The 26995-nt window shown below is 36.0% G+C and overlaps 3 protein-coding genes across 8 annotated transcripts; 2 read left to right on the forward strand and 1 right to left on the reverse strand.

Annotated features, from left to right (window-relative positions):
• The first annotated feature begins 1728 nt into the window (after positions 1 to 1728).
• LOC306871247 (U3 small nucleolar ribonucleoprotein IMP4-like) lies at positions 1729 to 6881 on the forward strand. 2 transcript variants are annotated; one of them, XR_013784318.1, is made up of 10 exons: positions 1729 to 1812; positions 3623 to 3731; positions 3839 to 3922; positions 4006 to 4115; positions 4312 to 4444; positions 4634 to 4788; positions 5945 to 6039; positions 6125 to 6198; positions 6304 to 6470; positions 6615 to 6792. XR_013784318.1 is itself a non-coding variant. In XM_079419042.1 (9 exons), exons 1-9 carry the CDS (start codon positions 1810 to 1812, stop codon positions 6414 to 6416), a joined length of 876 nt encoding a protein of 291 aa, XP_079275168.1. In that variant the 5' UTR covers positions 1744 to 1809; the 3' UTR covers positions 6417 to 6881. The 2 variants fall into 2 exon arrangements, 1 of the variants encoding a protein (XP_079275168.1); XM_079419042.1 differs by having other exon boundaries at positions 1744 to 1812; positions 6304 to 6881.
• Positions 6882 to 7116: 235 nt separating this feature from the next.
• Positions 7117 to 20480, forward strand: LOC306871716 (serine/threonine-protein kinase A-Raf-like). 4 transcript variants are annotated; one of them, XM_079419828.1, is made up of 16 exons: positions 7117 to 7158; positions 8669 to 8881; positions 9043 to 9146; positions 9239 to 9341; positions 10265 to 10419; positions 12792 to 12890; positions 12982 to 13126; positions 13611 to 13635; positions 13835 to 13974; positions 14059 to 14261; positions 14434 to 14610; positions 16177 to 16223; positions 16506 to 16624; positions 16765 to 16896; positions 17059 to 17193; positions 17283 to 20480. In XM_079419828.1, exons 2-16 carry the CDS (start codon positions 8774 to 8776, stop codon positions 17421 to 17423), a joined length of 1833 nt encoding a protein of 610 aa, XP_079275954.1. In that variant the 5' UTR covers positions 7117 to 7158; positions 8669 to 8773; the 3' UTR covers positions 17424 to 20480. The 4 variants fall into 4 exon arrangements, with proteins under 4 accessions (XP_079275954.1, XP_079275955.1, XP_079275956.1 ...); XM_079419829.1 differs by having other exon boundaries at positions 13847 to 13974; XM_079419830.1 differs by lacking the exon at positions 12792 to 12890.
• On the reverse strand, positions 20304 to 24834 carry LOC306871718 (leukocyte surface antigen CD53-like). 2 transcript variants are annotated; one of them, XM_079419833.1, is made up of 8 exons: positions 24663 to 24834; positions 23974 to 24043; positions 22883 to 23071; positions 22500 to 22574; positions 22314 to 22421; positions 22112 to 22207; positions 21879 to 21962; positions 20304 to 21466 (listed from the first exon to the last, which is right to left on the reverse strand). In XM_079419833.1, exons 2-8 carry the CDS (start codon positions 24028 to 24030, stop codon positions 21398 to 21400), a joined length of 678 nt encoding a protein of 225 aa, XP_079275959.1. In that variant the 5' UTR covers positions 24031 to 24043; positions 24663 to 24834; the 3' UTR covers positions 20304 to 21397. The 2 variants fall into 2 exon arrangements, with proteins under 2 accessions (XP_079275959.1, XP_079275960.1); XM_079419834.1 differs by having other exon boundaries at positions 20701 to 21466; positions 24617 to 24828.
• Between the last annotated feature and the right edge of the window lie 2161 nt (positions 24835 to 26995).

Consider the following 26995-nt stretch of genomic DNA (forward strand, 5'->3'; position numbering starts at 1 on the left):
GAAATGAACAGAAAATAACTGCATTTACTTGAAATCAGAAAACCATTTCTGCTGTCGCTTTTTGACACATGCACCCACAGGGCCATTTGTGAACTTTTATTCTGAAAGGTCGTGACTTAATGTGGTTCCATATTTGGGGATATGGATGGACTCTAAGTTGACATTTGGAATTCATATTCAAAAAATAATTGACAAATGTAAGATGGGCATAAATATATTAAGATGTTTGGCTGGAACAGAATGGGGAGCTAGTCGATTATCTCTTTGGAGAGTATACTGTGCTTTGACAAGATCAACAATAGATTAGTTTGGTATATTGTTCAGCAGCAATGTATTTGAGGGAAAAAGTAGATATTATACAATCTCAGGCATTAAGAATTTGTTGGGGTGGATTTAGGACATCTCCAGTGGCATCTTTACAAGTAGAAATAGGGGAACTGCCATTAGAATTGAGAGGAATGCAGTTAAGAATGGTGTATTGGATTTCAATTAAAGGTCATGGAGAAAAGCATCCAGTTAAAAAAGTAATGGAAAAATGTTGGGAGTATGAATTTTCAAGGGTGGAAAGCTATGGATTGCAGATAAGGAGGCACAGAGAATGGGAATAAATGAAGTTGATGTAAGTCCAACGATAGTATTACCTACTCTACATGGTTATATATGACACCAGTAGTTGACCTTCAGTTGAAAAACATAATTTTGGAAAAACAAAAATATATGTCAAAGGAGTTGGCAGTGAGACAACATTTGGACATGGAGTATAATCATTGTTTAAAAATATATACAGATGGATCAAAAGATCCAGTGTCTAATCGAATAGCATCAGCTGTTGTTATTCCAGAGTTAAATTATACAATAAGTAAAAGGATTTCACATAATTTGTCAGTTTATACAGCAGAGATGACTGCAATTATGGGTAGAGAACTTGAATCCTAAAAATGTGGTAATATGTTCATATTCATATTCAGTGTTATTAAGTATTATGCATGACAAATCAACTTCAAGAGAAGATATTCTATTAGAAATCCTTCACTTATTAAATAGAAAAATGTTTATTTTGTTTGGGTTCCGGCTAATGTTGGGGTGGAAGGAAACGAAAAAGCAGATCTTTTAGCTAAGAAGACATTCAAAAATACTGAAATAGGACTTAATATTCCTTTAAGCAAATTTGAGGTTAAAGGAATAATTAAAAGAGTAATTAAAGGCTACTGGCAAGAGCGATGGGATAAGGAGGGAAAGGGAAGACACTTGTACAGAATTGAAAGAGAAGTAGGTCATAAGAGAGTGGTTTGTGGAAATAGGAGGGAAGATGTGGTTATTTCTCGTCTCCATATAGGTCATACGGCTCTTAATCATTCTTTAAAAGTTATAGGGAAACATGAGTCAGGTTTATAGTTACAGTAGAGCATGTTCTGTTAGAATGCACGAGAAATATGAAAGGTTAAAACTAGAAAATCAAATTAAGGATATAGGTTTAAGTGGGTTATCAATTCAGAATTTATTGAGTAATTCTTCACAAGTTTTCAAGTTATTATTAGAATTCGTAAAGGTCACAAATTTAATTAAAAGAATTTGAATATATTATTATTATTATCTTGTTACTATACACTTTATTGTTGCTCCACACTCAGTAGGTGGCGGAAATGCACTATAAGTTAGTTTGCCAACCGCCTATAAGCTGAAGGAAGAAGAAGAAGAAGAAAGGTCGTGACACTTTTGTTCGTTGTCAGTGATTGGATGAGCGGATTGACCAACAGGAAGTCGTGATAGTAGACTGTAAGGCTGAATTGTCACGTGTAGTTGTTCAAAATGGTAAGTACAACATAACGCGTTTAAATTATCCTGATAAACTCAAATTTTTTAGACGTATTATTGTAATTATTTTAACGTGGTTTAACGTTTATTCTCTCGCGCTACAAGCCAGTCATTGCTTTCCTGTTTGTGTTGTAGTGCTCCATAAAGTGTGATAGATAAAGGAACACACATTAAGATAACGTTAGTGTGATTTGTTATAAAAAAAAAAACTAATTACCTAAATATTCTTTGGCCATAGCCACGTTATGACTTTTAGGTTCCATGGGAATATAGTACTTCTTCTCATGTCTTGGTAGCTTCGTTGCTAACTCTGATTTATCTTTTGCAGTTTAGGGCATAAGTGTAGGTTTAGTAAGATTTTTTTTAAATGGAAATAATTTTTTATTGAACAAGGATGCAATTTATCACAAGTGACCATATTAATTTGTAATGTTACAAAAAAATGATATTTCAAATAAACCGTTTCTCTTTACAACTTTCTGTTGATCAAAGAATCCTGTAGAATATGTCATGGTTTTCACAATCAGCTGCTTTCAATATCTATAATAATGTTTCTTGAGCACCTAATCATCATATTAGTATGATTTCTGAAGGATTAATTGACACTGAAGACTGGAGTAATGACTGCTGAAAATTTGGCTTTGATATCATATGACTAAATTACATTTAAAAATAATAGAAAACAGTGTTCATTCGTAATAATATTTCACAATATGACTGATTTTTTTAGACTGTACATCTATTTTCTGGACGACTAGGTGAGCATGCTCTCCTTTTAACCCTTGTGCACCCTTATGGACAATTTGGTCCATTTTAGATTTGTTTTTTTGATAATTTTGCCTGTGTTAATGCTAACTGCATAAATTTTGGCTCAGGCATGTATTTTTATTGGAATTTTAATATTCCACCCTCATTTCCTTCAATAAATCTATTTTACACTAGGTACAAAAAAGTGAAACACTCAGCACCGTTTGGACAAAAATGTACCCATTGAAACCCATTAAAACTGCTGTTTTTAATTGCAGTGCCGTTTAACTGTAAAATGATGCAGTTTTTGTTAATAGGTTTTCATTCTGTTGGCAAGGCTTCAAAAATTCATTTTTTACAGTTTTTTACCTGATAGTGCCATTTTTCAGGTTTGGTCTATAAAGGGTCTATAAAGCAAATACTCGCTTTATTCCTGTTTTCTGCTTCTGCATGTTATAGAGCCAGTTGGAAAATAATGCAGCTATAATTGTGTGGGTGTGTTGGTATAGATGTCAAAGTGTGGTTTGTATGTGTGTCATAAAAAAAAAAAAAGTGTGTGTGCTTCTAATATTTGAGAAAGAAAAACTCTACTGTAAATCACGAATCCAAGCACTGTGTGCAGCAGCAGAGTTTTGCTGGCATCTAATGGGGAAAATCTGGTACTGCGTCAAACAAAATTTTACTGAAAGCTAATTTTTTGAGATATCAACCTCAAATTTGGAACACAACTTGTTTAGATTTATGGCTTTGATTTTCTAGCAAGTTTAGAGTTCAACAATGTTCATAAGCTTAAACCTGTATAACTTTTTTTGGTATCACTTTTTCAACAATAATCTGCCATGGGTCTTCTTTAAAATGAGACCAAACTTAAGTCTGTGCTCACAAGCTTCCAGTTTTTATGACCGTTTTTTTTGACATGGACATTTTTGTCCACTATGGACCTAAGTGTAACTTTTTTTTATTGATGCACAAGGGTTAAAAACAAAATCTTGCTGTCAGTAAGAACAGTAGTGTATTTCTTACAATTCATCTTGTTTCTGAACTGTATTTTGTGCTGTAGCTGCGGCGAGAGGTGAGACTGAGAAAGGAATACCTGTACAGGAAAGCACAGGAGGACAGACTGTACACTATTGAAGAGAAGAAACAGAAGCTCAAATCAGCTTTAGATGGTGAGACTCCAGCCATATCTTAATTACCTTACAAAAACTCCCCTAACCTGTCTGATATTTATTATGCTTGACCACTTCTCATTTTACACTGTTCATATCTTTTGCAGAAAATCGACTTTTACCCACCGAAGTTCGGAAGGAGGCTTTAGACATACAGAAACTGTTGGAGTTTGATGATGAGGGTGGAGAAGGTGACTATTTTTTTTCTGCCACTTATATCGGAAACCTGTTTTATCTGCTACCATATGTAAACATATTTTGTGACATTATATAGGTGTTAGTTCTCATATGGATGATGAGTACAAATGGGCAGGAGTGGAAGACCCCAAAGTTATGGTCACAACATCCAGAGACCCCAGCTCTAGACTCAAGATGTTTGCCAAAGTATGTTAAATCTTATTATTATTATTATAATCTTATTATTCGACAGTAAGGATAAAGTGTTTCTTTGTGTGAATGCATGTAGTTTTACGTCGTTAACTCTAATCTGATGTTTTGCATGTTCATGTTACCATAATGACGCAAGCTAAACCGTCGCCTGTCAGTGGTTTATTTAGGTGCATTCTTTCTTTTTTTGCAGGAAATGAAGCTGATGTTTCCAGGGGCCCAGCGTATGAACAGAGGAAACCATGAAGTTAAAACATTAGTACATACGTGCAAAGCGAATAATGTCAGTGATCTTGTCATAATTCACGAGACCAGAGGCCAACCAGGTATGGACTGTTGTAGCTTTCATTTGTTTCCTGTTTTAGTGCACAGTGTATCAATACCTGGTAAACATTTGGTATATTATGAAACTTTTTTTTAAAATCACTTTAATTGCATATCCAGTTTAATGTGCAGTTTTTTACTTTAGGCACATTATATCTTTTATTTCATTACATTACATCTTTCTTCTGTAGATGGTTTGGTGGTGTGTCACCTTCCTTTTGGACCGACAGCCTACTTCACATTGTATAATGTGGTAATGAGACATGATGTTCCAGACATTGGCACCATGTCCGAGGCCTTCCCTCACCTCATCTTCCACAACTTCACGTCACGTCTTGGCCGAAGGGTGAGTTATACAGGAAATAACTTTGGGTGTCCTTGGAAACAATAATACAGTTAGTTTCTCATCCACACAACCATTCAAAAGGGTCAGTAATATTTTTTTAAACAATGTAATACTTTTATTTTTTTATGCAAAAATGCATAAAATAGTTTAAAGGGACAGTAAAGACATTTATAATATTAGAAAATAATTTTATTTCAAATAAATGCTGTGCTTTTAAATTTTCAATTTATTAAAGAATGCTTAAAGGGGTCATTGGATGCCCATTTTACACAAGTTGATATGATTCTTTAGGGTCGTAATGAAAGGTCTGTAAAGGTCATCTCGCATTCACCATAATAATCAATGAATATTCAAAGATATACAAGCGTATAACTTGCTGTTGTAGACGCACACAGTCAATGTGCTCAAAGATTCGCAGACCGTTCCAAAAATGGCGGATCGCTTGCGTATCGTGGCCATAGAAACAGTCGATAATGAGGCATCTAGGTATATATATATCTATGGAGCATACTAAACTTCAGCAGGCAAAACTGGCTAACTAGCACATTATTAGGAAAGGTGATTTGCAAAGATTCATAAACACCCTTATACTCACTTCTTCTGTAGATAAAGCTGGATCACGAATGATTCAAGGGAACATAGATGCATTTATGTAGATCGGGGATCGGCGCATTCCCTTCAAAGCGAAAGTAACGTTAATCCTCTGCCTCTTCAGCGGCTCAGTGAATTTTGCATTCGATAACCCCTTTAAAAATGTAGCTCAGATTCCACAAAAATATTTAGTACAATTGCTTAACATTGAAAAAGAAATGTTTCTTGAGGACTGAATGATTTCTGAAGAATCATGTGACACTGAAGACTGAAAATTTAGCGTTTCCATCAGAGAAATAAACTACATTTTATATTAAAAGTTATTTTAAGTTGTAATGTTTCATAGTATTACTGTTTTTACAGTTTGATCCAATAAATGCAGACTTGGTTAGTATAAGTGAATTCTTTGAACAGTAGTGTAAAGTCTTTAATATTCAGTTTCCTATTTTAATAAAATAAACAATTATTGTCTTACCAGTGATAGAGAGAAAGAGATTAGGCTTTACTGATTTTTTTTTTTTAGTAATAGAATTTTGCTGAAAGCAAAATATTTTTTCCTCTCTAGGTCTCTAACATCCTAAAGTATCTGTTTCCTGTACCCAAAGAGGATAGCAGACGTGTTATTACATTTGCAAATACAGATGATTTCATCTCTTTCAGGTGAGTGATGGTCTGTTAGAACTGTTCTTCTAAAGGTTTTGAGACCAATTAAGAAGATTGGTTTTAATGACTTTGTATATTGCAGACACCATACCTACAAGAAAACCGATCACAAGAACGTTGAGTTGACAGAGGTTGGACCCAGATTTGAGATGAAATGTAAGCAGCTCTGTTTTTTTGGTTTTAGATAAATTGATGTTAATTCAGAAAAGGCACTTATGTTCTCTGCGCATTAATCATTTGTGTTTAATCTTCCTTTTTCAGTGTACATGATCAAGCTCGGCACACTGGAGAACGAGACTACTGCAGATGTTGAGTGGCGACTCCATTCTTACACGCGCACTGCCAAAAAGAGGAAATTCTTAAGTGTGGAATAGCTCAATGTACTCATGAGAAACCTGCGTTGTTCTGGCAAAATGGACATTTTCAATGTAATACAGGGGTGGGCTGGTGTCCTGCAGAGTTTAGCTCCTACCCCAATCAGACACACCTGGACCAGCTAATCAAGCTCTTACTAGACATACTAGAAACATTGCGACAGATGTGTTGAGGCAAGTTGGATCTAAACTTTGCAGGATACTGGCCCTCCAGGACTGAGTTTGGGCACCCCTGATGTAATTCCACCGACATAGCAGTCTTTTTTACATTTAGTTGTGACATTTAAAAAGATGGATGAATTTCTTTCAGTATTATAATGTTGTCACTTCTGCAAATTAAATGTAACCTGAACATTTAAAAAAAAACGTGCTTTACATTTGTTTGTTTTATATTATGCTTTTATTGTTTATCATTATTCCTTATGAATTGGCTTGTATTGAATATTTAAACGGAGTTTTAGCTTTAAACTGTTTTGTTTGATTTTCACAAACATCAACATTTTTAAAGTGTATGTAGCAGCTGTGTAGGTTTCTTTAATGCTTGGAAATACTTCACATTCGTTACCCGCAGCACACGCCCCTTTCTCATTCCCTTGCTATAAAGTGCCACAAAATATGACCAATCAGTGGCTCGATTCACAGCTCTCGACCAATCAGAGCGCGAGCTTTCGCTGTTCCGCTTTCCCTGAAATTCTTTGCTGATCCGACTTGAGACTGAGAGAATTCAAGATGGCTGTCTCAGGTGAGTATTTACTTTGAAGCGAAAAATGCTAAGAGAGGCTCGCGAACGGGCTGCGCAGTTTGCAGAAATATTACTCGCAGGTATAAATCGGGTTAATTCATACCGCCGTGGTTGCAAAATTCGGATTAAGACAAATTTTCTAACTTTTACACAGCATTAGCAACACTAGCTAGCTAGCAGCTAGTCGTCTAATCCCTTTCCGCCTTATGAAAACAGCATTCCCTCCTTCAGCACGAAAAAGGCACCTGACAGGACTTAAGGATCTATATTTAGCTAATATGCTTTTATACTTAAGTCAAAATATTGAGTAATGTCTTTGTAAATTGAACAAGCTAGGAGTGCATGGCCTGTGATGAAAGTAAAAGAGCAGATCAAATGATCAGGCACATCACTCTTAGCTAAACCCAGCCAGCTCATCTTCATTGCAGGCTGATGCACATTTCTGTGGTTACACTTTCAGGAGGGAGGTGTTTGTGTAAAACATCTTTATCATTCTCTATCCTGCGTTTATACTGCAGATGTGACATGAAGTGATGGGGTGTTACTTTGCCTTTCTAAGCGCTTTTGAACAAGGATTGATCACAGAGGATTGGTCTAGAAATGGGATTTTTTTTGCTGCTATTATATATATATATATATATATATATGTACAAAACAAGGTCGTGGATGTTTCTGAAATTGATATTGTGTGCATCTGTGTGTATATTCCTTGCAGTTTTAGATGTTTATGTGTGTGGGTGTGTGTATATCTATCTATATATATATTCACGACCATGTCAGAAATATACACGTGTAACAGCATATATATATAATTTTTTTTTTTTTTGTAGTTATATTGGGGGATGTAAGTGCAAGAGAAGATTTGCACGATGGTGCAACTGCAGTGGTTTCCAGTATGCACAATACTTGTGGTTTAAGATTGTGAAGCCCATATACTCCATTACATATAATAAAACGTTCAATCTGAAGTACTTGTTCCTACGTGTCTGGATTAAATGGCTTCATTTCAGAGTTTGATAGCCTTAAGACTTAAATTATAGTCTATAATTATAGACTAAAATATTGAAAGGGGTTTGAACGACGGTGGATATGTTTTATTTGGGCCATTTCCTTCTACATCCATTTCATATTGGTTTTATCACACTAAACGACCAGTGTAGGAACTAATATTTATTTCACTCACTTACAAGCTCCACTGACATATGATTCTGAGTTATCAGTTTGCTTTTTCTCGGTACAGTGTAATTTCAAATGACCACGCCTGCAGTGTTTTTGTGCTGAATTTTGAATTAGAAATTCAACTGGCAACCAATTTAGAGTGTGTTATTACCAGGTTGTCCTGTTTAATTAAATACTTTCAGCTTTGAATAAACATTTTAATCAATTCTGACATTGAATAAATGTTTCTGTCATTTTGAAAATATCAAATATTCAGCAGCAATCACATGTTCGTGTGAGGGAGGTTTTTTATTTATATATGCACATACATACACACTCTGTTCCATCCCAGGCTCCAGATGAGGGCTTCTTCCTGCTTTGCCCTGGTGTGTAAGTCTTTCTTGCGGCCAACTGAGTGTCAGCACTGCCAGTCCCTCACTGCCCTTTTGGAGACACCATGTCCAACACCTCCTCCTGTTCCTCCTCGGGGGAAACCAGCCCTGATGATACACCCCGAGGTGGGGGCACCATTCGGGTCTACCTCCCCAACAAGCAGCGGACGGTGGTGAGGGTTCATTTACTGGAGTCTGATTTGTTTAAAAGTCCTTTTATTGTTGTTAATGAACATTTGGAATAGTTAATATAATCTGTGTATGTATATATTGGTAATTAGAGGTTGTGTGTTTGTGATCAGACATTGATAGCACTATGTGACCATGTGTTCAGGTAAATGTTCGGCCTGGGCAAACTGTCTATGATAGCCTAGATAAAGCCCTGAAAGTCAGAGGCCTAAGCCAGGACTGCTGTGCTGTCTTTCGCCTTCTTGAAGGGTAGGTGTGCCTAAGAATTTGGCTCTTAAAATGAAAAAAAATCTGTCCTTAGTAAGTTTATACTCAGTTGACTTTGTTCTTCTTTTGGCCAGCCGGAAGAGACTTACAGAATGGGACACTGACATCACACCCCTCGTAGGGGAAGAACTTCTGGTAGAAGTGCTAGACGATGTTCCTCTTACCATGCACAACTTCGTAAGTGTACTTGCACAACAGAGTCAGCAAAGCTAGTTTCTCATTTTTAGGCCCTCATAGTTTTTGGGAGTTTGTTTTGATAATGTTGAAGTACTGGAAAATATTTACTGCAAATAATCTGGAAAGTGTATGTGGGATGATTATGACGAGCAAATACAGATTATTTTAACACAGATCATGCTCTGCACCTTACAATAAGGTTAAATTTGTAACATTAGAAAATTCATTAGTTATGATGAACTAAAAATGAACAACATTCCACAGCAATTATTTATCTTGGTTCATATTAATACATTGTATGCTTATTTTTTAATGTTTTATTTTGCACTACAGCTCTTAACATTCTAATAGATTAAATTTGTAGCTAATTTTAGGTTAATTTCAAGTTTGAGGTTAACATTTATGCTATAGCATGAATTATGCTCATTTATTGCATTTGAAAAAATAAATCAATAAAAGGCTGAATTTATTTGATAAAAACAATACCATTCTGAAATATTATTATGATTTTAAAATGACTATTTTCTAATTTTAAAATGTAATTTACTCCAGTGATGGCAAAGCTGAATTTTCACCAGCCATTACTTCAGTCTTTAGTATTCCATGAGTCTTCAGAAATCATTCTAATATGCTGAGTAAGATTTATCAATGTTGAAACAGTTCTGCTGTTTGATATTTTTGTGGACACTGTGATACATATTTTTTTCAGGATTCTTTTATGAATAGAAACTGTGAAAGAGTAGGATATATTTCTTTACTGTCACATTCGAACAGTTTAATTAAACTCCTCAGAGTAAAAGTATTATTTAAAAAACCATACTGACCTCAGACGTTTGAATGGACATTAACGTGAACATATCAACATGAACTTGCGAGTCACCAAATCAGCATCACCCTTAAATGGCACAATCTTGTTTTCACAGGTACGTAAAACATTCTTTAAATTAGCTTACTGTGACTTCTGCCACAAGTTCTTGTTCAACGGCTTCAGGTGTCAGACGTGTGGGTATAAATTTCACCAGCACTGCAGCAGTAAAGTCCCTACAGTATGTGTGGATATGGACACCGTGACAAAACGGTATGTTCTGAATGAAATTGTCTGTTTATGTGTGCTTGTCGTCATTTTTGTAACTCAACTGGCAGTGGTGGATAAAGTACCTGAAAGCCATACTCAAGTAAATGTACAGATATCTTAACCTTTTTGAAGTCCCCGTTTAGAATATTACCTGAGTAAAAGTCTTAAAGTATGTGATATTTATTGTACTTAAGTATGAAAAGCATATAGTATATACATTTTAAGTATATATATATTTTTTTTATATTAAACATACTTAAGTATTGTAAGTATGAGTAAATGGAAAAGGTGCATATATATATAAAAAAAAAAAAATTATATATATATATATATATATATATATATATATATATATATATATATATATATATAAATAATACTGCCCTACAAAGGCAAAGACCTTAACTCGCTAGAGTGTGAAACTGAGAAAAATTACTAAAGTTTTTTTACTTGTCCAGACAAATTAATTATAGGTAGGACAGTGGAAATTTGGCAATTAGATGTTTTAGTAATGACAATTATCTACATTAAAAAATTGTGAACTCAAACTTGATTTTTACCACTATTTTGAAGTTAATGTACTCTGCCTTTGCGTTGTCTGAAAAAAGTGAGAAGTCACACCAAGGCAAAAGGCAGTAACTTCCACATTATCACTATTTTATCGCTGATCACCATTTACAAAATCGTTATAGTAACACCTGTATAAAGTCTAGTTATCATGGACTATATCATCTCATATAGGCTATTGCATATAGTAATGTGACTGTATTAATTTTAGAATTACAGACACACTGCCCCCTTGTGGCACCAGCAGTGTGGTAATAAGCAGACTAAATGTTAAACATGTGAGTGGATACCGTTTTGCAACCAATTTATTCGCTATGCTCAGTAATGTAAAAGAATGCTAGACATAGCATTATGGCTTATATTGACTTGAATGAAATAGCCTAACCTAAAAGAACGATTTGTGGATTTATGTAAATGCCAACAAGCAGGCATGCTCAGAAATGCGTGTGGATTAAACATCAACGACCATGGAATGATTTTATCGGGTTACAAGAAAAGGTAGGATATGGATTTAATTCCGAACTGTTAGGCCAGCCAGCCCGATCTCACGGCAATTCATACACATTTTACGAGGTGGCTAATTCTGATTTTATGATTGATTATGCTACATGCCACGACATTCGAGTCCACACGCATCCAACTAGAAGTGACAGCCTGGTGAATAATTACAAACAGGAAAAATAAAAAAAAAACTTTTTAAAGGTTATTTACAAAATGTATTCTCGTAGCTTCGTAAAATTATGTTTGAACCCCTGATGTCACATGGACTATTTTACCAATGTCCTTGCTGCGTTTCTGGACCTTGATCGGACACTTGCTGTCTATGGGAGGGTAAGAGAGCTCACGGGATGCATCAAAAATATCTTAATTTGTGTTCCAAAGATGAACAAAGGTCTTACGAGTTTGGAATGACATGAGGGTGAGTAATTTATGAAAGAATTTTCATTTTTGGGTGAACTAACCCTTTAATGTGTGAATCACTCAATCATTTATTCAACCAATTCGTTCAAAAGCTGATTCATTCTATAAGTAAGCATCGTCCATTGCTCAGAGACGCAAAACAGTGCTGGTATCTTTGTTTGGAACTCTTTTCGTTGGCAAAATTGAGCAAAAACAGGCAATATTGTGTCTAAAATGTAAGTCATTTAATGCTAACTTTATTAAACTTGTATAAAATGATTATTACATTTATCATGCTGATATCTGAAGAAACAACGGCACTCTTTGTGTGCTATAGATTAAGTTAACTATATTAAATTATATAAATATAAAAAGCATACAGAAGCATTTTTGTATGATTTAGAATGCCTTGAATTTTAATAGACGTACAATAAATCACGTACATGTGTGTGGTTTGGTGATTATACTCAATAATGTCAGATCGCACATCATTACATCAAGACTTACCATATTATTGCAGACGATATACTGTATATCACACAGCACACCCCAGCCTCGACTTGAGTGGGAAATAAACCGTCCGCGGTTGTATGCGCACTTGTTTGCACGTGAGTGGAGGTCTAGGAGTCTAACTTGCAAGCTCCAGACCACTGATTAGTCAAACCTGCTAGCTTTCAGTCATTCGACTTTATTTTGTAGTAAGTAACGCATATGCTTCGGGGAATGTATCGGAGTAAAAATACATTTTAATTAGGAAATGTAGTGGAGTAAAAGTGAAAGTTGGCAGAAAATAAAATAAAAACTCAAGTAAAGTACAGATACTCCCAAAAAAATAATTAAGTACTGTAACGAAGTATTATTACTTCGTTGCATTACACCACTGTCAACTGGTGCTCTGTTGCTCTCAGGTGTGTTCCTAATACAGAAGACTGCCCTTCGATATTGATATATCCGGCCACCAATTCCATTTCACAGAGCGACATTCCCTTAACTTCAGATTCTCCTGGGTACTCTTTAACTTCACCTATAAATACATTTACTTGTTGATCCCCTGGGGGAAATGTAGCACTAGCCGACATGTATGTTTTTTTGTTTTAGAGAGCAACTGCTGTCTACCCCATCAAGCTTCTGTTTGATCATGCGAGGAGAGGATGGCCAGTCTCTCCAGAGGCATCGCTCCACCTCAACCCCCAACGTCCACATGGTCAGCACGCTGGAGCCTGGCGCTGCTTGCCTCATGGAGGTTAGAGACTGGATTAGAGGCTCATCAAGTCCACATGTTTTCTCATTTTTTGTTCCCGAGAACAGTTCACCAACAAATGAAAGTCCACCCTCTTTGCTCCAAATTTTTTTTTCTTCTGTCGAACCCAAAAGGTGATGTTAGACCAAGTTTTCACACTGATATTTTCCATACTATGAAAGTGGCTGTCAATATCTGAAACCAAAAAACCAGCATTTAAAAAGTTTGCATAGAAAAGAGCAGAGTCAACCATTCTGTTTTTGTGTTCCATGGAAGAAAGGAAGTCATGCAGATTTGAAATTAAAAGAGGGTGAGGAAATGCATTTTTGGGTGAACTGTCCCTATGTCTGGAGTATTAGCTTGGCTAGACATGAAATGTAAAGATATGTTACTTCACAGAATATGACAGTGGAGGTTCTGCATACCTCCTTGATCATCTGTCCTCCATCGCATGTATTTATTCATTTTTTCCCCCACTCTCATTCAGGAGTCATTCAAAATCAGCACAATGGGTGAGTGTTTTTTTTTTCTTCATTGTTTTTTCCCTCTCATTTTTTCCACTTTGATTACCTGTCTCTCACAAGAGCACACATGTGTTTTGTTACGAACCCACATTACACTACATACACTTTTTATTCTTATCCATTTCTAATTACAATAACACAAATAACTACACATCTCCATGTGTGTGAACTGGTCTTCATATTCTAGTGTTGTCCACAGGGCAAGAGTCCTCTTCCAAGCCTTCCACTAGCCCACCCCACCTAGGGTCACCAGGAAGAAGACCCCCCAAATCCCCTTCTGAGCCCAAGGAACGAAAACAATCCTCATCTGATGATAAAAAGAAAGTGGTGAGTGTGTGACTTATTTGATAGGAAGCCCAGATGACGTAGCTACAATCAGTTTTTTTTTTTTTAACAATTTTTGTTTTTTAGCATCGGGGAGGTTACAGAGACTCCAGTTACTACTGGGAGGTGCACTCACGGGAGGTGTCCATGTTAAAGAGGATTGGAGCAGGTTCTTTTGGGACCGTCTATAAAGGAAAGTGGCATGGAGACGTGGCTATCAAGATTCTTAAAGTGACAGAGCCCACACCGGAGCAGCTCCAGGCCTTTAAAAATGAGATGCAGGTTTTACGGTAAGTCGTCATCTGCACGATCCTAGATTAAATGACTGCCGATGATAACAATGTAACAGTTGTTCTCATTAATGTTGGTTTACTGCATTAGTAATGTCATCTGCTGCTACCAGCTAATCTCCAGTTCAAATCATCTGTTCAGTATGACTAATTTGAGACCTTTGCTCCTCAGAAAAACACGCCATGTCAACATTCTGCTGTTCATGGGCTTCATGACGAAGCCTAATTTTGCCATTATCACGCAGTGGTGTGAAGGCAGCAGCCTCTACCGCCACTTGCATGTTACTGAGACCAAATTTGACACCATGCGCCGTATCGATGTTGCTCGCCAGACTGCACAGGGCATGGAGTAAGTTTTTTTTTTGTTTATTTTTATTTTTTTTTATATATTCAAATGCTACATGCTGTGCCAATTATATGAAGTTAATGTAACAAAACTCTATAAAATGTTAATGTACACTACTGTCAAAAAGTTTGGCATAAGAAATAATGGTTGCTGAAAATTCAGCTTTACCTTCACAAAAATAAATCACATTTTACAACATATTGAAAACTGTTATTTTAAAATTGTAGGGTAAACGTACCTATTAAGCTCACCAAAATCTACTTTCAGACATTTTTAGTGCACAAGATATTGTTTTCAGTACAAAAAGTTGTTAAAATAAAATATGAATCTCTCACACAAAAATATTTAATTTTATTTTAAATGACAAAAGCATTTAAATTAAGATATACATCATTAAATTCAAAACGTCTGTCTGTGCTTATTGGGTACATTTTTGTACCCTTTAAGCCCACCCCTGTTCCCATTAAGCTCACATCGTTTTATTAAAAATTCTTGTTTATTTTAAGGACATTTTTTTTTAAAGAATAATTGTAAAAATATATTTTTTTGAAGGTACAAAGTCAATCACAAAAAAAAAAACAGAACACTAAAATCAAGCAACAAGGCATTCAATTTGATCAGTTATATATTCATAGTGAAGTGTCATCTAAGCACATTGCAACATCTATACTAGTCCATGTTCAGCATTCAAAGATCAAGTAACATTCAAAAATCAAATAAAACATTTCATTCATGGGATGAACACAGAAACTAGCCTCATTATGAAGCCTCTTTTTAAATGGATGTCAACTGATCTATCGTCTCTTAAGGCTGGAATACACTACACGATTTTTGCCCTGATTTTCCACAGATTTACAGTCTGGAGAAGTTGATGCTAGTTGCCAAAACGTTCAATGTAGAAGAGCTTAAAGAGTGCACACTGAGCACAGCAACAATTTTGAATAAATTTCATAGACTATTTATTTAGCAAAAATCTTGTCATTTTAATAAATATTACTAGTCATATATTAAGTTCATATTTTAATATGAACAACTATTATTAACAATATCTATGAACGTTTACCCTAATACTATATTATAAGTCGCCTCGCTGAACATACAAGACTTCTTTGAAAGCATCATACCATCCCCCAAACTTTTCAATAGTGTGTTTTCCAAAAGGCATAATTTCCTTACAGATTTTATCAGTCTCCCACACACTCAGGCCAACCAGTAATAGATCATTATTATATTATCAGCTAGTGTGGTTAAATATGATCCGTACATGCACCCTGAATAAGTAATAGTGGAACGCTGTTTGTAATTTGGAATTCTGATAACAAAGAACAACTGTAACTTCATAAAAAAAACATCTTAAGGAGCTGCTCACACCAGAAGACTGCACTTAATGGCACTCTTTGTTCAGCTCAGTCACAAGAACGCACTCATATGCAAAATTAGCACATCATCTTAAATCCACCAATGTTATGATTGTACTACCTATTAATAGTGCTTGGATTTATAGAGTGCAGATAAAGTGTAGAAAATCTCAATTTTGTAAATAATTTGCTTCTTATCTTTCCTTAACAGTTATCTTCATGCCAAGAATATCATTCATCGGGACTTGAAATCTAATAGTATCCTTTCTATAATGTATTAGCAGTGCTCTTGTCTGTATTATGAGATATCTGTTGATCAGATTTAACTCATTTGCTGCCAGTAGATGGCATTATAGTTGCATCTTAATGTCCTAGTAGATTGCCAAGCCACTTTCAGTCTTTATGCTTGTAAATAAAGAATTGTCTGATTTACCTAAAGTACTGGTGTGAGATGGAAATCTAAGGTTGATGATTTACTGGAATAAAATTCTCTCTAGTGATGTTGTAGTTCTACATGATACTCCTGAGCTCATGTGTCAGATATCTTCCTGCACGAAGGCTGGACGGTAAAGATCGGTGACTTTGGGTTGGCCACAGTAAAGTCTCGCTGGAGTGGCTCTCAGCAGGTCGAACAGCCCAGTGGCTCCATCCTGTGGATGGTGAGTAATCATCACCCAGCTCAATGCCTCATTCATCAATTAATCTAATACTAGCTTGCCACTTATGTGAAGTAGTTTAATCCGGAGTTTATTATTGAGAAGTACATTTGTGCAACTTGTTTAACTCTGTTGTTTTTCAGGCCCCTGAGGTGATCAGAATGCAAGACACTAACCCATACACCTTCCAGTCAGATGTATACGGATATGGAGTGGTGCTTTATGAGCTGATCTCTGGGACTTTGCCTTATTCGAATATCAACAACCGCGATCAGGTCAGCCATATGCCACCACTCTGATAGATTGTCCTTCTCTGTTCAAGCTCGAAATAACAATTCTGTCATAATTTACTCAACCTCATGTTGACTGTGTGACTTTCTTCCTTGGAGCACAGAAGCAGACGTTAACTATGATTTTTGGTTGTTCTCTTCCTGTAGATTATTTTCATGGTGGGTCGTGGCTACTTGTCTCCAGACCTCAGTAAATTATACAGTAACTGCCCTAAATCAATGAAGAGGCTCATCATCGACTGTCTAAAATTCAAACGCGACGAACGGCCTCTCTTCCCACAGGTAAGAATAACCAGATCCCTTCTCTGTTTTCCAGCACTGTTATGTCAGATTAAGTAATAGCCTCATGTTTCATCCCTGCTGCACTTCAGATCTTGGTGGGCATCGAGCAGGTCCAGGATCTGTTGCCAAAAATTGAGCGGAGTGCCTCTGAGCCCTCTTTACACCGTGCTGTACACGCCGAGGACCTGAACCCGCTTTTCCTTCACACCACACGCCTCATGCCTCTGTGAGACTGCCGGAGACGATCCACTCGTCTCCCAGATGCTGTGCAGCATCAATCTCAGCATGGAGTTCCTCAGAGTTCCTCTCATTATTCCACACATTCCTTAGAGCACCCGAATTACTTAATCGGTCACACATATAGTCAAACACATTACATTTATCTACTCATTCATGCTCCCTTCCTCCTCTTTTCCATTCCAGCTGCTCCTCCATAAAGCTGCCTGTAGAGAATGTCAGATTCTTTCTGGACTAGCTGCTTTCTAAGACAGAAGCAGAAAATAAACCGTGCTCTCTTACTACACTTAATGGATTTCGAAATGCAAGCATCATATCAGCAATGTATCGGCACAATCTTAATGACCTCCTTTTTTGAGGTATATTTCAAAATGTGTTATGGTTGCTTACACATTACCTTTTTTACTTTAAGATGAAAGTAGCGTTCCTCTCTGTTCTATCTTCATTGGCCAACAATGAAGCACAATGTTGATGACTATTAATCTACATCAGTCACAGAGACCCTGCTCATAGATTGGTTCGCAGTCAGTTCATGGTCATAAACATGATCATACACCCATTGCAGTTTTGGCATCTCTTTAATTCTGTAATTTTTCAAATGGAAAATATTGGTCTCAGATTTGGTTAGATATACCTGTGACTTGTGCCCTTAATAATTGTGCTGTGCATTTGTGATATTTAAAAAAATAGAGCCTCTGATTTGGCTCTACCTTTGTGCTTTCTCTATACGTCGCTGAGCTTTAAATTGTGTAGCTTAATGAAATTCCAAGAAAATGGCACAAAGCAGTGGTGCACTTCCTGAAGTGATGGGGAATGAAAAATACACTTTTTTTATTTTTTGTTGCTTTGAAATGAGTACATTTGCTTTCTGGATTAAAACACGAATGATTGTTCGTTTTAAAACGGAGTAAAATTTTCACAAACTAAACTAAAATGGCACATGATGACCATAAGCATCTGGTGACCATAAGACTGGTGAACTAGTACTGACACTTCATCCCAGTCTGACTTGTAAACTAATGCATTGTGTTTACATGTGGTGGGGTTAACCGTTCGCCTTTGCTGCCCATGCTGTTGAACTCACACTTGGAGATACTGAAGTGCAGAGGTTCTTAATCTTAGTCCAGGGTTCATAGAGCTCCCTCCTAACGAGCTGATGATCTGAATCCAGTGTGTTAAATAACGGAGACCTCCAAAATGCAAAAAGCAGAGGTTCAGCAGGAAAAGAATTAAGAACCGCTGCTGAAGTGATTTTGTTAACAGCTCTACATTCAGATAGTGTTGAGCGCTAGTTTGGAGGATGTTGATTGGTTTTGCTTCTTGAAACTTGTCATTTTTGAGTGTCTGAGAACAATGTCCATAAATGGTCTTTATTTCGCGGTCACACTGCAGCTTTAATGTGGAGTTCCGGTTGAAGCAATCAAGCAGTTTTCAAAGAAAATACACTTCTTAAATAAGGCTGCTAAGTTTAGACCAGCTGCTGACCCCTAGTTAATCGACTAGTTTTAGTTTTGAGTGAGACGATCAAACTTAAGAGATGGTCTTTCCCTTCTGCAGCGCACAGAAACTATGTAGCATTTCCTTCAGATCAAATTTGTGGTAGCATGGGGTGAGGGAGTGCTTCTGGATGCCGTATTCTTCTTTCAGTTCAGTTTATACACTCAAAAGTATGTCTTTGCAAAACAGTCGTGCTGTTTAATAGCAATATTAATGTTCCTTTTCCTCCCATTCAGCTGGTTTCAATAGTTGAAATTGACTGAAGCCTACAATGATGGGGCCTTATGTGATCTACATTTTCCATCTGTCCTTTTAATGGAGTCTTAATATATGTAACTTATTGATTCATAACTGACACTTGTACTAAAGGCAGAGCTTTGGTTCTTATCTAGCAATATTCGAATGGGGCTGGGTCCCCCGTTGAGCTGTACTCATTCCAAACACGATGCCTATGGAAGATTCACTAGGCGACTGATTATGTGTCTCTTGTTCATGAAAGATGGTTTCACATTCCCTCAGTGACTAATGGAAATATGTTGTAGTTTCAGACGAACCTGGCTATCTCTATATATTTCTGCTTGATTACGCACTTCCTCTGTGGTTAACAGAAACTGAAGTGCTTCTGGACTCTTGTAGAATGCTGATGTGGTACTCCAAGTGTAGGATTTTCTTAAGAAACCAGTGGTAATAATATTGCTGAGTACAAAAGGAGGTAATTGCGTTATCAAGCATTTGTAGATGGCACTATATGCTCTTCTCTATTCGTAACGGTTGAGAAAGCAAGACTATTGGTTTATTTTTGTACAGATTTGGATGCACAGCTAGTCCTATTGAGATGTATACAATTAAAGCTATAAATGAATTATGTGGCTTTAAAACAACAGCCGAGAAACCTCTATAGAATTAGACTCTGGTTTAGGAACTGCTTTCCCCACCAAATTCCAGCCTCATTTATTGTATGAGAAACCATAACTGGTTCTAGATCGTTAGAATAGTAACTACTTCTGCCAACTTTGGATATTTGCAGCATTGCCTTTAACGTCCCTCTGGATACATGTGGGACAAATACCCCCCCCACCTGTATCTTTGCAAGCACCTCATTCGTTCACACTTTTATAGTTTCCATTAAGCCCAAAATAAGATAATCAGTATATGAGATTCAGTTTCTGTTTTTGCACAAGGGCACGCATGCGAAAGAGTGAAACTTTAGATTGGTATACAAGCCACCGTTTTTCAGAACAGAGAATATAACAAAAGATCGATTTAGTTTAAAAAGATTAGTTTTGCATATTTTAGGTGAACTGCAATAATGTGTATAGTTGAAGAGGTCTAGGGGGTGTTTGCGAAAAATGGTGTATTCTGCCGTGTACAGTTACTTTTTTTTTAAGAAAAGATTACTTTAAATTTATTTGTTTCTGTTTTTTGTGTGATGGTTCAAAAAGAACAAAATTATTTTAAAACGTGTAAAGGAAATCTTAGTATGTTTTAGTTTTTTGGGTCTTAAATATTGTGGAGACAGGATTTTGTTCTAAAATAAAACTGTTGAATTCTGATGTTTGGTTTCATTGTTTTTTTTTTTTCAATGCTGTTGACAACATACATATTTTATCTTTGGTGAATGTAATTTCATAACCGAAAGCAGCATTTCAAGCCACCCATCATGACTATAATACTAGAGGAAGTGTTGATTTGCTATTGTGGGCACTTCCTCTGTCAACCACAAGCATAATGCTGGTATTTGCCTTAATGTTTCAAAAAGGAGAGATAACGTTTTCATTCTGTTTTAGTTTAATTTGCATCGGTTTGCAGAGAAAAGAAAAGGCAAAAATATGCATGGTGTAAATGGTTTTAAATAAGCATGTGTGGTTTCCACTGTGTGCATGTTCTAGGAAATCACATGGTTTAGTCACTGCTACAGCTAGTCAGAAAAGGAAGTGATCAGAAATAAATGCTTTTGCATTGTTCTTCTATAGTCTACATAAGTCAATTATAGTCTATAGGAACATATTAGGTCAAAAATAATTATGACGTGCAAGAGAATGACTACTTGTATACAGTGTAATATGCCATTATGTTTTTGTGTAAAGATGATCATCATGGAAAATCTATCTTACACCCTCTTTATAACTTGACACTCAGATGAAAGTGGGTGAATTCAGTGTCTAAAACCCCCTAGAAAGTTTCCTTTTAAGCTGTGATTGCCAAAGGCAAAATAATACTGCTTTTTTTTTTAACCAGTTCTGATTTAACTGTTCTAATAACTGTAATTCATACAATAATAACAATAATGCAGTTACATTAATTATGGATTTGTACAACTGTTTCTTAGAGGACACATACCATATACATATTATAGAACCAAGCATCCGTGTAAGAACTGCGAGCCATCTTTTACTGGCTGTCTTTGGGTATTTGTGGGACAACAGTTATTAAAAACACAAACTGTGAAATATGGAAACATTGTGTTTGATCATTTGTATCCTAACCCGCTTCGACTTATGTGGCAGAACAGGGTCATTGAGAAACACATACCCAAGACCTACAAGAGGAGAGATTATGTTTAGTCAAGGTTATAAAAATACCTTTAATGATCATATTACACTAGTGCTGATCTGCATTAAGTGTAAAGCAATAGCTGCTAAACAAAACTGATGTCCTATAAATGATAATCATTTAATTTTTAATCTGTTATGTGGGGTCTCATACAAGTTATTTCAATTAGCTAAGGCAGTGGTTTTCAAACCTGTCCTGGAAGCACCCCTGCCCTGCACATTTTGTACGTCTCCCTTGTCAGACACATCCAATTCAGGTCTTGCAGTCTCTACTAATGAGCTGAAGAGTTGAATCAGGCGTGTCTGATAGGGGAGACATACAAAAGATGCAGGATAGGTTTGAAAACCACTGAGCTAAGGTGACTATGACAAGACATAAAGCCTCATGGAAACTCATACCTCAATAACACAGATGACAATGACGCCGATCCCTGTGTTCAAGAGGTTGTTTTCAAATGTGTTCTTCAGCTTTGTCAAACAACCCTAAATGCAACAATCAAGACAATACATGTGATATAAGATTAAATCAGCTGCACAGATGTGTATATTTGATGTGCGTCTCCATATATCTGTTTCATTAATATTGTTTTGCTATATAGCTCATATAGAGATGGATGTAAGTTCAGTATTACCTCCGGCCAATAACGCGTTACATTTCTAGTGTTGATGCACGATTTTGGTACAAGTGTCTCCCAATCTGTATGGTTTTTGATTCCACAGCACTGAAACTGTTGATTTATAAGAAAAACTGTAATTGATTGTATTTATTAAGAACAAATGTGTGCCTGTAAAAACAAACAAACGAAAAAAAACATAATATTCTGATGCCCTTACAGCCAATTGCACTTTGTCCCAGTCATCTTCAACAGTTGTTCCATTGCGTCTGCTTCCTTTGGATTTGTCTAAACCTTTCTTAAGATTTTCATCAATGAATTGCTCAGTCTGGGAGTAAAAAAAGCACAGTCTGATGAACTTTTCCTCACATGTACTCTGCTTTCTTATACAAATCCAGTTTCTTACCTCTGTCTCGTACATCAGCAAAAAGCAGGCCCCAGCTAGCTCAGCCAACATTAGAATGAACAACAGTACGAAGAACTAAACCAACCAAACAAAGAGAGATACTGAGTTTTTTTTTTTTTAAACAACCCAGAAAGTTCAACTTAGGCTGACGATACACGGGGCAGCTTTTTGTCAGCAGTGTTTCCTGGGCACTTTCCCACTGAGAATGGGCAACAAATTTCTATCTGGATACTTTAGATCGGTCATGGGCCCTGTGTCTCACCTGGTTGCCCGTCGATGGCAACATTAACAAAAGTTGCCCGGTGTATTATCAGACTTAGTGGACAACAGAGAATATGCAAGTGTAAGTGATGGATGCTAACAATGTTCTGCTTGAGACTCACAGATATAAGCAGGCAACGATTTTCCTTCAGGGCTCCAAGAAAGCCTAAGAAGGAGACACAGGTGATAATGATCCCAGTGATGAAAAGTACGTTTGCGATGTTTATAGCCTGAAGACTGGGGAGTAGGGAAGAGAACCTGGAGGATGTCATCAAATAGATGCCCAGTCCAAAGACGGTAGCCCCACAGACCTGTAATGGTGATTTTAACCAAACAAGAGAGCGTCAAGACATGTGTTTCTTATATTTTCAGTATGCCTCATAAGAACAGACAGGAAGTCTTTGTGCTTTATTCGTTTCCAGTGTAATAGAGTGTAAGAGTTGCTACTGCACCTTTTAAACCCTGCTTTAATGCCAGGTAAAACAAAGTGTCACAATTGTGATTTTAAAAGAGGGTTAGCACAGCCATCCTAAGTTATGAGACTCTACTCCGAAGCAGTTAGTAAGTGTCCCCTCTGTCTGAGGGGAAAATGAACAATTCAAAGTTATAAAACTGCTTTATTCCTGCTGTTTGACCCAAAAATGGTCTATTTGTCTAACTTATTCAGGGAGAACTGGGTGGCATAGACTGCAAGAAGCCCAACTGATGTCCATTATATCAACAGGTCACGTGCTGTGAATTCGTCCAGTAATATTTTGATCATGGGTAAGTTTTATTTACAAAATGTATATTTGTATAATTGATTGTAGGTTTAAAATTTATTTTACATTTAATTTTAATCCTCAAAGCATCCGAATAAATAGCCTAATATTTAATATTTAATAGACAGAAGAGCTCTCCTTAAGTTTAATTTGTGTTATAATTTGCGTTTATATATTTAGGTTATTATTATTTTGTTTATATATGAGAGTTCCCCCTTTTTTTTTTCTTTTGAGGTAAGCGGTTTCACGAAGGTCAACCCCTCCCCTACCAGTAAGTGAAAACATGCAAATGTTTTACCAAAGAGAAACCTTGAACATTTAAAGTCTGAACATTTTAAACATTTAAACTATAGGCCAAACCCAGAGTTTAGAATGGCCTGAGAAGAACAGTTCTAAGTATGAAAAGCCATTGTCTATTATAATGATGAGACAATCTGAAAATGGATACATACAAAAAATATGAAGTTCACCACACACATGGTGTACTTCAGGCATTTCAGGCACGACATCTTCCACTGCGTTCTGCAAAGTTAACAAAGACATGGAGCTGAGGTTAAACAGTTATCTCACATTAAGACATTTTGTTCTTTCCCAAACTGCTTGCATCCACAACATAAAGATCACTGACTCAGTAAAGTCAGAAAAAACTTTCCTGTTCTTCCCCCAAAACTGAAGGTGGAGCTGACATAGTGGAATAATATCTAACACATGAAACTGCTAAATGGAGCCCCATGTAGAATTTGACGGGCTGTCATGCATTTCCTGTGTAACTTCCTTCACCAGAACAAACAATAGTTTACTTATTTCCAACACTACTTGGTGAAAACAGACACCGATTAAGATGCATAGGGACAAGACTGAAAAAAGTAAAATTATTCCTTTCAAATACTTTTTCTTTTGGTACTTTTATCAGGTAAACAAGCATTCAAAAACTTAATTAGACTACCCAATATATGGGCATATATATACATAAAATGACACGTAACATAAACTGGGCATTTCATGAAAACATGTCTATGTTATAAAAAGAATTATTACAAAGACCCTATTTTTAGTAAGCAACAATATGAGTACAGTAACAAAAGTATCACTTACTCAAATTAGAATGAACATAACAGGCAAGAAAATGTCATATTCTTACTTTTAATTTAATCTGTAAAGATGCTCCAAAGAATAATCCTCAATTAAGACAGCTGAACCCGCCCTTTGTGAACGTGTTGTTCTTAAAATCTGTCACTGGTAATGGTCTTAGTAAGACCGGAGTTCATCAGGTCTTACTTCCTCTCTGAATGACGCAGTGTCTAACTGACAGTACAGGAGGGTTTAAGAAGACCAATGACAGAAAGAAAGAAAGAGGCGCTATGAAAAAAGTGATTCACCGTCATTATACCACATGGTTCATATGCATGTGCCTAAAATACATCTGTTAAAGAGAAGCAACTCAACCTTTTTTGGTTTTGTGCACACATAGATGTTGCAATGCTTCATGCTGAAACCAAACAGAATCATTTTACTCTTTACCTTCACTAATAAAATGGCACAAATAAAGTGTGCATCAGAAATAAATGTAACATTTTACTAGCAATTTCTAAACATTACTAGATATCTGTTGCACAAATAGTAAAGGTGCAATTGTAAATTCAATATAATGGGCCAGCAGATACAGTCATGGCCAAAAATATCGGCACCCTTGGTAAATATGATCAAAGAAGGCTGTGAAAATTAATCTGCATTGTTAATCCTTTTGATCTTTTATTTAAAAAAATTCACAAAAATCTAACCTTTCATTGGATAATAAGAATTTAAAATGGGGGGAAATATCATTATGAATTAAATGCTGCACATTAGTGGTGGTTGAGGAGATTCCCCCCTTCTATGTAAAGCGCTTTGAGTACCCAGAAAAGCCCTATATAAATGTAACAAATTATTATTATTAGAATCCATGATGCCATGTGTCTAAAAAGATGTCCAAGACCTCCAGCAGAAATATAGGTCCACAACATCAAAAATACAGCAGTATTGTACACATTGTACACATGGGGTACTTTTTTATCCCTGTAATTTTAATTTTATCCCTGTAAGCTAATGTTTTAGTTTCATCTGACCATAGAAGCCGGTCCCATTTGAAGTTCCAGTCGTGTCTGACAACTGAATATGCTAGAGTTTGTTTTATGATTAAAAGCCAAAGAACCACTGTTGAACACCATTTTTGAGAAAAAGTGCTATATGGCACCAAAGTGGTTCCCCTGTGATTACGAGCCAAAGAACCACTTTTGGTGCTATATAGCACCTTTTTTTTTAGAGTGTATACAGTATATGCTAGTATAAATTAATGGAGTAATAGCATAACTTACAACAAAAGAACCGAGATGACCGCCACGACCCTCGCAGCTCTGCCAACTCGATGTGCTTTAATTTTCATTTTTATTGGTAAACACCTCTCCGAGACCTTTTTTTTGTCAGATCTCCACTGTTTTTGTTCAATCAGTTGCATATTTTAATTGCATGTGCATTTTATTTTATTCAAACGTCCAAGTTTAAAGTTAATCCATAATCAAGATTTAAATCTGAGTTTAAAGTTATTAGTATTAGTATTAGTACATAATATTAGTGGTTTAAAGTTTGGTGCAAAATAATTATTAGATAAACCTTTATTTAAGCTAGATTTAAAATTAATCATTGCAAAAAATGTAGCTCTAATTTGAAGAAGAAAAAAGAAAGCGGCAATTGGCCTAATAATCATTTAAAAAATATAATTTGAAAAAGTGTTTCTTTCACAAAATGATTTGTGAATTGTAGTCTATATATAACTTCTCCCTCTTCACCAGGCACTCATTTCCCTTTTATTTATTTCGGGATAATTGAATTCACGTGTTGTAAATCAATCTGTATAGCACATAGCCCCTAAATTTAGCAATCAACTATGCATATTATAAACTTAACATTTAACATACAACATTTTGTCTTTGTTACTCTTAATTATAAAGAATGGTAGCACAGCATTTCTGAATGACTGTCTTCATGAGTTTGTCTGCATCCATATTGCAGGTTTCCTCTCACATGTAAAGTAGTTATTTCTTCTAGTTCTTTCAAAGCAGTTCTTTCTGTGTTTCTGCTTACATGTTTTTAAATCTGTTTCATTGAGATTCCAAATACTGGCTCATTGGCTTAGATATAACACCTAGAAGCATATATTCTTTTTATGCACACATGCAAAATATTGCAGCTGTTATTCTGTTACTAATAAAAGTGCAGTGGTTTTTTTTCAGTGCTTGTCCTATTTTGGCACAATCCCTAAATTGAACTTGAGTAGTTTTACTAAGGGCACCCATCTCACATGAAATTAAACTATGTAAAACATATTCTACCTGACTTCCTGATATAAATTACTATAAATTTGATATGGTAATTAATACTGAGACACTAATTTGGGCAAAGAGCACTAATGACTTGTTTAAGACTTGAAGCTAAAAG

The sequence above is a fragment of the Barbus barbus genome (genome assembly GCF_936440315.1).
Source record: "Barbus barbus genome assembly, chromosome: 6".
Taxonomy (NCBI): Eukaryota; Metazoa; Chordata; class Actinopteri; order Cypriniformes; family Cyprinidae; genus Barbus; species Barbus barbus.